General features: G+C 37.8%; 1 protein-coding gene across 1 annotated transcript; it reads right to left on the bottom strand.

The window, feature by feature from the left end:
• Positions 1-3,557: 3,557 nt before the first annotated feature.
• her1 (hairy-related 1) lies at positions 3,558-5,714 on the bottom strand. Its single transcript, XM_079451326.1, has 5 exons — positions 5,614-5,714; positions 5,439-5,521; positions 5,235-5,330; positions 5,035-5,128; positions 3,558-4,556 (listed from the first exon to the last, which is right to left on the bottom strand). The coding sequence occupies exons 1-5, from the start codon at positions 5,621-5,623 to the stop codon at positions 3,817-3,819; spliced, it is 1,023 nt and encodes a 340-aa protein (XP_079307452.1). The 5' UTR covers positions 5,624-5,714; the 3' UTR covers positions 3,558-3,816.
• Between the last annotated feature and the right edge of the window lie 5,383 nt (positions 5,715-11,097).

Genomic DNA, 11,097 nt, shown 5'->3' on the forward strand with positions numbered 1-11,097 from the left:
ACCAGTACATTATGAATGTTTTATTTCAGCGCATTAATAGAATAGAATCGTTTTGTACATATGTGCTTTCGGCTCACGTGTTTCACACTTACGCTCAGGCAACCACAAAAATCCTCAGAAGCTTTTCTTCACACAGGCCAGAGTGTACATAAATGTGTTTTCGATGCTCGATGAACAGACAGAGTTATAAAGTCTGCCTCCCCCGTAGGAGAACTAATGAGTCGTCTTGCATTTATTGCACTATTTTTCCAGATGGCTTCAGTTTTGTTTTTTATTGACAACCGAAGCTGCCAGTTCCTACCCCGCGTGTTTCGTCCGCTGGTATTTGTAGTTTTAGTACGTAGGGTACTTTTGACTACAACTGGCTTGCGCAGGCTACAAATCTTCGAACATTAACCACGACTGCGTTTGACGATTGACAAATGTGAACGTTCTTGCGAAGGAAACACTAATATGCCACATATTATATAAATAACACGAGACCTTAAAATGAATCATGTTTGTGCGACATTACAAAATTTGACTCGTTCTGTTTGGAGGGGGGAAATCAGAACACTCACGCATATTATCTTTGTCCAGCAGAGGGCAGTTAATCTATGCTGCTCGTAGATTGAGCTCTACAACAGATGTATTCTGCATACTGCATATTATTATTGATGACACGCGTCATCCATTCCTTTATTTAAAACCAGGGTTATTTGTTCATTAAAACGAATAAATAATAATAATGTAGTATTATTACATTATATCGCAGTTTATTAACAAGAAGACGACATGGATTATACTGTAACACAGGGACGTGGACAGACATTTTGAGGGGCAGGGGCTCAAGTGGAAAAATGGGCCCTTCTCATATTTGTTTACAATTTTTCTTAACAAAATGGGAAATATATAATAAAACAAAAAAATTTAATCCCTCTCATTCATGTTTCATTTTTCAACAACATCTACAAAATAATCAGTTAACAGACCATAGTCTTCTTTAGAATTCACTCATTAGGCAATAACAAAATAAACTAAGCCACATTGTGTATGTTTTCTATGCTAAAGTTTCAAGTTTATATTTAGAATAAATGACTGCGCAAAGGAAAAGCAAAATAAACATCATTTGTTTATTTTGCAGGGCAATAAACTGTTGGAATTATTTTGGTATTATTGGGACTAATTTGTTATTTTACAGGACATTAAGATACAAAAATAATTAATCACACTGCAAAAAAAAGGATTGACGAATTACAAAAACTTTGTTGTTGTGATCATTAAACTTACTGTATAATTACACTAAATGTACCATGCACAAACACACACACACTGATGGTGAAAATAAGTTTGTTTCACATTTAAGGGAGGACTGTTTAGATCTATCAGCACAACATATAAAATTGATAGTTATTAGATGAGGAGTCTGACATCAAACTTGTCAAGTTATTGTTTAAGGCAGGACACTCAGCCCAATAGGCCTACTGTTCAATTTTGAGATGTTGGTCTATTTTGCTTTCATGTCTTCTTTTGCTCTAATGGAAAGGACATTTCCAAAAAAACACATTAAGGTGTTTGTTTTATGCCTTCTGTACCCTCGTCTGTTTGCTTCTGTCGATTTCTTCTAAATTAACCAAAACAGGCTGCACATATTTCTCCATATTCAAACATTTAAATGGAAAATACTAGTGATGTATATATTACCTAATAACTGTTGACATGCTTTAGTCAATGCATGCCCAAAAGTTAGCACATTTGAATTACTTAACGCCTGATTTGCATTTCAATGAGGCGATTCTGGTGAAGTTATTAATTTGACTGCATTCAGCTGTCGTTTCTCCATGTATGCAAATGATATACTGCCTTGACCAAGAAGACAAAGGCTTCTGGAAAGGAGGAAGGGTTCTGTGGCTCTCATGTCAATGGGTGGGTTGCACCAACAAGAATTAGTCTTGAATCTAGATTAATCGAGGTTTATTTAATAATTCTGTTTCACCAAACTGTAAACCTTGTTTTAAAATAATCCTGATTATTTTTAAAATATAATTTGATCCTTTAATTTGACAATAAATCTAGACTAGCTTTAATTCTGTTGCTCCATTATTTTAAACTCTGATTTATCTCTCGATTAGAGATTCACTTTAAACTAGCTACCGATGAGGTTTAAATAATAAAAAAACACACATCTATGATCAAATGTGCGGAAAAGAAACATGCACATAGGCATCATGTGTTTATTGTAAATAAAAATGGAAATAAAGAAAACACCTCAGCACAGAGTGAGATAAACTATCAGTTTGCCCGAATCCATCTGGCAAACAAAATGAATGACGGTTTAAATACAGGTTAAAGTTTTACATTTACATTAAGTCATTTAGCAGACGCTTTTATACAAAGCGATCAGGGAGCAATTAGCGATATTTCATACAGGAGCGTGATTTGTTAATCTCTGTTTAAAATGAAATGGTGCAACACAACTCGAATTCAATTTAAACTAGTATCAACAAACCCTGGATTAGCTCTGAATTTGTATTTAATCCATGTTGGTGCAAAACGCTGCTACGCAGCTGTGCTGCGCATGCGCGTGGAGACGCGGACGGGAGAGAGGCATCGCAATTCCCGACCTGACCTGACCGGACATTTTCTATCCGTTTGACATGGAAAGCTGTGCAGATATTATACCCATTCAAGCAATATTATATAGACTCAAATGCGAAATGCAATAATACAGACAATTCAGCTAGTCCTCGTGCTCGCGTTGGAATGAAGGTGCTACAAAATACAGACATTTTAATCTATTTTAATGTACAGATGCTATTCTCACGTGCTTTATGAATGACGTAGCTGCGCCATCTAGCGGCGATATGTAGAACTCTCCTGAGTCATTTAAACATCTAGAAGATGTTTATTTATTTTTATTTATTTAGAATATCAAGATTTACAAACAAACATGGCTGCATAGCATTCGTTTCTTCAGAATAGGATACAGAAAAGATATAGCCTGAGGGAGCAGCTCTTAATACAAATAGGAATATATGTTGTCTTAGTAACAAAAATAAAGATGATTTATAAATAAATTAAACAATATAAAAAATAAAATAAAAATGAATAATAAATACAAATAAAAACATGACATAAGTTGGGAAGTATTTTAGGGTTATTATATATTTTTTGTGTTTTAGGACCTTTCAACATTATACAGTGGCCTGTTTTTTCCACACATTATATGTCATGGGAAATCAGCATTTTAGTCAGTGAAAGTCATGGAAAAGTAAGGGAATTTGACATTTGGTTTAGAGTGGGAACCCTGATTAGAGACATTTTCTTATAAATTTTTCATTTTATATAATTTTTTTAACTTGAGGCCCCCTAATAGTAGACCCTGTCCCCTGGCTGAGAGTTATTATTAAAATCTGTTAGATTTATTAGAATGTATTATAAGTTTTCATTATTTTTCTGTTCATTACTGTGGAGCAATCTGTATTGTATAATGTGTTATTCGCTTACTAACATCATGCAGAAATTCTGTTTGCGAGGGTGCAAAGTTTTTATACAAAGTACTAATTCAATACAGTCTTAAAAATAACAAAATTATAGAGCTTTATTAAGTGATCAATGTACAGTTAATTTACAATTTACAGGAGGTAAAAATAAATATATTTGTGGGAATTGCATTACTACAGAGACTACAGACAACACCAATAAACAACCAAGTCTGACATTTTGTGCGTTAAGCATAGACCTTAAATGTTTCTTTACCACCTTACGCCAGATCTACAAGAATGCAAAGAAGTCCAGCTTCTGTCACAGGTAACTCAGTGATTGTTTCTCTGTATTTTACCATGGCCTCCAGACACACCGCATCTGGTTCTGGAAAAGAGCTCGCCTCAGAGTCCGGGGTTGGCAGGGTGGAGCTGAGGCCGTGGGTCCCAATGGAGTTGGGCAAGCCTGAAGATGAGGTCCTGGGACTACAGGCAGAGCAGGGGGCGAGATGCTAAAAGAGGACGATGATGACAAAGAGTCAGTGGAAAGCGGGGAGATGGTGGGAGGGAACACGAAGTGGCCGGGTAGGGAAAGATACGTGGGTGAACTGGAGAAGGGTGGAGAACTGTTTGAGTAACAAGGAGACGGTGGAGGGGAGATGGAGTACGGAGGCGAGAGGTAAGAGTGCGTCATGGGTCCAGCTGGATGAGGATGGTGTAGCATAAAGGAATTGGGATACAAACTGTTGGGGTAGGCAAAGGCCTCTGTGTTTCCTCTCATGGGTCCCATCGCCGGGACGTCGGGCCTGCACGTCAGCTCTGGGCTCGGGATCCAGGGATGGTGGGCAGCTTTGCTGTAGGAGTCGAGGTGGTGGCACAAGCCCTGGATGAAGTTGTCTCGCTGAGAAGGCTCCACACAGTCGATGAAGCTGGACAGTCGCGAGATGCACTCCTTAAACCCGGCTTTGTAGAGGGGGTTGGAGGGCATCTGTGCGTTGACAGGCTCGTGGACTGAGGCGAAGGGCACATGTGGTCTTCCAGAGGGTAAAGCAGGAGCGTATGTGTCATGGGGGTCTGAGTTCTTATTAGCATCTCCTAAAATGAGGGATCAGGGTGAAGACAGAGTAGGGAAATGAAGAAGTACAAAGAAAAAGGAATAGGAGGGGGGTTAAAAGTGTTTAGGTGAGACAGAAGGAGACGTGAAATGTTTCACCATAAATAATTATGGTCGATTGTTGTTGTTAAAAAGTAAGGGTTTTGTCATGAAAAGTTGATGGGGGAATGAGAGTAATTGAGGCAAATAGAGAGATTGTTAAAAGTAGTAAAATGATATTGAGTTATTGAGAATGAGGTACATTTCATGTTAAAATGATCAAAAGTAGAGAATGATCAAAACAAGAGGGGGAGAGAAAGACAGAGACAAAGAATAAATTAGAATCTTCTTTTAAGACATTTTAAGGCTTCGTTTTAGCAAAGTAAAATCAGTCAGCATTTAAAGTTAGACACAAATATTGAACATTAGATTTTTAGATATTAAATGAGTTTTTTAAATAAATTCAGACAGAAAACTTACCCTGACTTTCTCTTGGCTTTTGCGCTTTTTTCTTGATGTATTCGACTGTTAACTCTAGAATCTCAGCTTTCTCCAGCTTGGGGTTCTGAAGTCGCTGTAAAAGTGAACGTAGACGCTGAAACATTTCTGTTACGTTTTCGTGGTTCGTTTGAAAATCAAAATGCTCTTTTAATGAAGAAAGTTTGCATTTCCCATCTTACCGAGTCCAGTGTGTTATCCAGGAGAAGGGTTCTCAGCTCATCTAAACGCTGGTTAATTCTGTCTCTCCGTTTCTTCTCTATAACAGGTTTCAAAATCTAGATGGAGAACGTCACATATTTGTAAAGTTCTTACATTTTGATGCATTTCTTTTAAAACAGTATAATGAAAGTCTATTACAGTTATTCAGATATTTATCTACTCACTCTTTTGGTTCCTCGACGGCTTGCCATTTTTGGAGTGACCATCGTGTGTCTGTCTGTTGGGTTTGCAGCACCAAAGCAGAGCGCTTAAAATAAAGCGTAAAAAGTCGTTATATAAAAGTATATTCCGGTTGATCTTCGTTGCTTGAGTTTGTTTTCTACTAGTGAGGATACTCACACACACGCATGCTTATATTGGAGATGTCGGCCTTTCATTGGTGACGAGGTCGAGGTGTCAATCACGTGTCCAACCTTATGGCCGTATTGTCCTTATGGCTCTCTGCTGGTCCCTATTAACCTCTTAATATATTCAAAGATAAGAAACTATAAATCGATTATGTTTAATAAAACACCGTTTCCACGGCTTAAAGATCATATATCCAACACGTAATTGCATGTAAAGCAGCAGAAATTTGGTACATTATAAGATTGTTCCTAAATGTCTCCAATTTTTTTAAGTGAATAAATGATAATTGCATTGAATAACAAATAATATGGCAATAGAACGCTTATGACTTTATGGACTGGTTTGTACTCTTTATTGCGCCAATAAGTCAATACAGAGGCAATTTAGGATAAGGACATCTTAACACGGACACGCGCCTCCTGTTCGAAGTTGATGACCTCCAGGCACAAGCATTCAATGTGTATAATTCACTACATATTTAACAATATTAAAGGCTACTACATATTATTTCATAATTTATTTCGAAGAGTCGATAACACTTTACATTTATATTGTAGTATCCAACTGAGAGGATGTTTAGAATTGTTGTTTGGGCATTTAACTAAAATCCAGGATAACAAAAAGTGAGAGTTCAGATTTTCTCGTGGGAACAGAATATTGTCGAACTGCAGATGTGTAAAAACGAACACACTGACACCAGCCCCGCGTCACTGCCATACTTTGGAATTGCATGAGATGCGCAATTTTCGCGCATTGCTTTCGCACCTGCGACCAACGGTCAGATACTACATAAAGATCGGTCGAATACACACCAAATGCAAAATATAGTCTGGAATTCTATTTCAGTTACTTCTTTCCACAGTATGAACAGCCTATGCCCTCAAACGTCCAATGCGCCTGCTCTATCCAGGTGTGCGTACGCCTTTTATATTGATGTGTGCCAACAGCAAATAAGCAAAAACTGATTTTAACTCGTCCATAAAAACATAAAGTAAAAAGTTTGGATATTATGTTTGGCTGTGCTGTTGCTGCTGGCCATGTGTTGCTTCACTTTTTGACCCCTGCATGGGCACCTTGGCACATACGAAAAATCCCGTGGGAAAGCTTGATGTTAGGTGGAGCAGAGTGATGACACGCTCACCCACGCTCATAACTCCATTAGTATTATGATGCTTTTAACACGTCTGTTTAACAGTGAACGTTGAGCGCGAGGTCTGTCGTGGACAAAAGGTGGTGATGGGGAGGGGGAGTCATGACTTGCAAGGTCTTGCAAGGTCTTCGCCTAAGAGATTGAGGAGCGTATTAAAATAAACTTGCTTTCGTCGTAATAAACTGAAAAACAATTATAATTTGGGTCACGATGAGGTGCACGACGGGACTAGGAGCAATGCGTTACAGCTCAAAGATTGTTGGTTCGATTCCAGGAAATAGTGGCTAGTGAGGGAAAATGTGTAGCTTTCATTTGCATAAATATTAATTAGCATATGCTACCTAAAACATAACTTGTAATTTTATTACAAATCTAAAAAATAAAGTTTTTGTGATTTTTATATTAAATCGGATATAAATCGAAAACAATGTGCCTTGTAGAGAACAAATAAAGTGTTTGCTTAATTCACGATAAGTTTGACCTTATGGCACTAACCATAACACGTTGCTCTGATGCAATTTCATCAAATGTAAACTTTACCTGCTGGACCGATGCTGGACAAAAGGGCACGTGGAAAACTTTGGCACGCGAGCGCCTGTTACGCACAGGTGTGAAACAGACACGCTTAACATTCTTTAGACCAAAGTGTGAGCACGTGTCGTGTGTGCCAGCGAAGTTACTGCTGGGAAAATAAAATGCGTATAATTTAAGATCGATTAAAGATATATTTATATTCAAAATAGGATTATTTAACAACTTAATCTGACAATTTAACAGATGGAGCTTTATTGAGCGGTTCTATAGTAGACGTTTTACACAATAACCTAACATGTGGCAAGTACAAAATGGAGAGAACATTAAACGAGAATGTTAAAAGTAAAATGTAACATTAAGTAAATTGTCTCTGTACAAACCATCTCTAAAAGCCACTTCGAAAGTCGTGCATTATGATCATTGGAAAGGCATTTACTGTGTACGATTGTAACTATTTTCCACATTCTCATGTCACCCTTGATTGGATTTATCGGACAGATGGGCTATCTTTAAGCATGATGCGTCTGCTTTGAGAAGCTTTAATAGCAACAGAGAGATACTTCTTTACAATTTTATTGATTCCAGTATGAAAATGCTCCTTGCCAGCACTAGTTTTTGCAGTTATTAAATAAATAACTAAATTAATTCGTTAAATTACAATAAAGAGGTACATATTTAACACACTCAATATTAAGAATAAGAACCAATGTAGACTTCTGAGCATGCGCATTACTGTAAATTCAGTATAAGTCTTGTTATCCAGTAGCCTTTGTAAACATTTTTCATGCGAAAAAGCTTATTCAAGGCTGTACTTAACTAAAACCAAAATGTATTTTGTTCCATTTTTTTGCATTTAGTTGTTTATTTCGTTATGTATGAGTAAATAATAACTATATATGAATATACCCGAGGCACGGGTAACTGAGGGTCAACTACAATTCCCGTGGGAAACTTTAACTAGTTGGCTGAGAAGTGTTGAAACACACATCCTTCTCTGTGTGTCTTTTCTTATACTGGCCCATTTGACACATCTTGTTAACACCGAACGTGTGGTGAACCAGTGTCATCTGTTCCTGTCTGAACAAACGTGTGTGTTGAGTCATTGGTCATACGCTCCTTATTGGCTTGTAGCGAGGAAAATAATTGTCCAATAAACTTAATGCGTTTATTAATATTGATCTTTTCTGTATGGTGCTTTAAATAAGACGTCAAACACAAGAAACCGTGTTTCTCCGTGAATGAACTTAAATAAGAAACCACAGCATATCACCAAGACTGCTCACACTTTGCCATGCAATTTATTTCCAAGAGTTTTGCGCGTTGGGACATGACATTTTTATATGGGACTTGTATGTACCATGCGCATATATCGGCTATAGCCTAACCAACAGGTACTTTCAGAAGTGCTATGATGGGAACCAGTATTTAACCACACTCTCTCGGCATCCCCGACCGTCTAGACACCTCCGATTTTTTATTACCTGTCAAATTTTGTACATTATCAACAAAGAAGAGAAGGTTCCCACGACACGTCCAAGTTAACACTAGCACAGGACAATGCACGCATGCGTTCACATATAGTCTCCATTTTTATCACTTATAGTGGTATTTGTAATTGGCCACCATAGACAGTCCTCCATCGGTTTATTAACTCAACCAGAGTAAATTATGGGGACGCAATTTCTTTCAAATATGTTCGGGCGTCCATAGACCAACCAAAGTTTGTTCTTTATCTTTCTGGTGTTTTTTCTTCAGGATTAACTCAAAGATGCTTACTTGATTTGCACACGAAAGACTTTGAGATGAAAGCAAATGGCACGCGTATGGGACCACTGAAGTGTGAGATGATGTGCTCGCATTTGAATAAGAATGCGTCAGGTGAGACAAGTCTGTCTGGTAATATTAGCATAATGTTCCTTAACATTTGCATTGCGCACAGCTATTACAATAATTATTAAACAAAAAAGAGCAATACATCATTTCATTGGCCATCTAAGTCAGAGTACATTTTTAAATAAATACGCAGATGACTGCCTTCGGAGTCATCGATTGAACTGGCTATTACACACATTTGTAAGGGGGGGATAAGAAAATGTTGACCTATTTACTTTTACAAAATGGCCACGCCACATGATTGTTTGCCTGAATAGAGGATAAGCCACAATATTTCTGAAATGTCACACAACTAAATATGTAAATATTTTACGTTTGGCAAAATAAGCAGTGGGACCAACGATGCGAACCCGGTATTAAGCTCGCTCTCTTAGTAACACTGTGCCCTTACACCTCATAAGGAGCAACACCTTTGCAGATTTTATTACCTGTCAGAAATTGTACATGATCCAGCGCACAGACCGTTCCCACGCTCCTCAATAAACACGTGAGTGTATGGAACAATGCAGCCTGCATTCACATATAGACACTATTTTTATCACTTTGGTGATACTAGTGATTATTTATATAACTGTGGTCCATCAGGTCACGAAGTCACGGAGTACCATCATTTCGTTTCTGAAACAGTTTTGTGTTGCCTTTCGATTGCCTGCGCTTGGGATTTGGCAAAGGTCGGAAGTGTTTTTCAAAAGAATTAAATTCCTCTCTCATCTTGACATAACTTGAACATGACTTGATATTGGTTATTATAGGCTTGGTTTGATAGGTATAGCAGCTGATTTCATGCACCACATGGTTAAGAGGCCAATCATTTCGTGCTTTAAGATTGACATTTCCAACACATTTATAGACAACTAATCATAAAATTTTAAGTTGGAAATATTTCCATGTTAGGCACGTGGTATGGCAATGGTAAAACATCTTAGTCACTAGATTTTGGAGATGAAAAAACTGGCTGTGTAGTATTTTTAGTTCAGATTTTTTCTCCACTATAAGGACGAGTATTTAGAGGTTCATGGAAAGGGTTAACATTAGTTTATTAGCTTATAGTCTTGTCTGAAATGTCCTCTTTTCATATGCGCACACGGCGACCATGTCCGCACGCGCAACCATCATTCACACAAGCAGGATTGCCACGCGCCCAGGCAATGAGGTGTCAATACCTTACCTTCCCCCCTGATGGTCAACAACACCCTTTATTTTACCCAAATGTCTCTCTGCGCCTTTTGACTTAAACCAGCACATGTCACAAGGAAAACAATCACGAAGAAGCAATGGTATTTTCAACAACTGTCAAATTAAAATTGCGTTTTTTACGCACAACGAAAAGTGTGAATTCCCTTATTTTCGACAAGCTAGAATTGAACTACTTACTTATAATAAAACACTGCCATGCAGGTAAAATAGCAGCTTGTTATTATTATAATGTGATCGGTCTCATGCAGCGACGCGTGCGTGGGCTATCGATATGCACAATGTCTCACTTTTCTCATCCACACGTGCCCACGGAAGTCGAGGTGTCGACGCGTGTGCCCTCGAACCCTTTGATCTGAGGTTGCGTGGAATGTCTTCAACCAATTCGAGGTACATAATATTAACTAAATACAGATAGACTTACACAATAATCTATTGTTTGTCCTATATTTGTAATTTGTAACAAATATGTCATCCTATTCAGTACCAAATGTATGATTCTACCTCAAATAACGCCCTGTATAACATTCATTGACTATTGTAATGTAATATTATTATAACAAATGTATTTTCACTGTATTTGTTTTTATTTAGGAACACTAGGCATGGGACTTTAGGGATTGGCCCGTGGTAAACAATGGGCGTGGCTTTGTGACGTCAGTGTCCGAAAGCATATAAATACCCCTGGTCTACCTGAGACTTGC

This window comes from Barbatula barbatula (assembly GCF_947034865.1).
Source record: "Barbatula barbatula genome assembly, chromosome: 2".
NCBI lineage: Eukaryota > Metazoa > Chordata > Actinopteri > Cypriniformes > Nemacheilidae > Barbatula > Barbatula barbatula.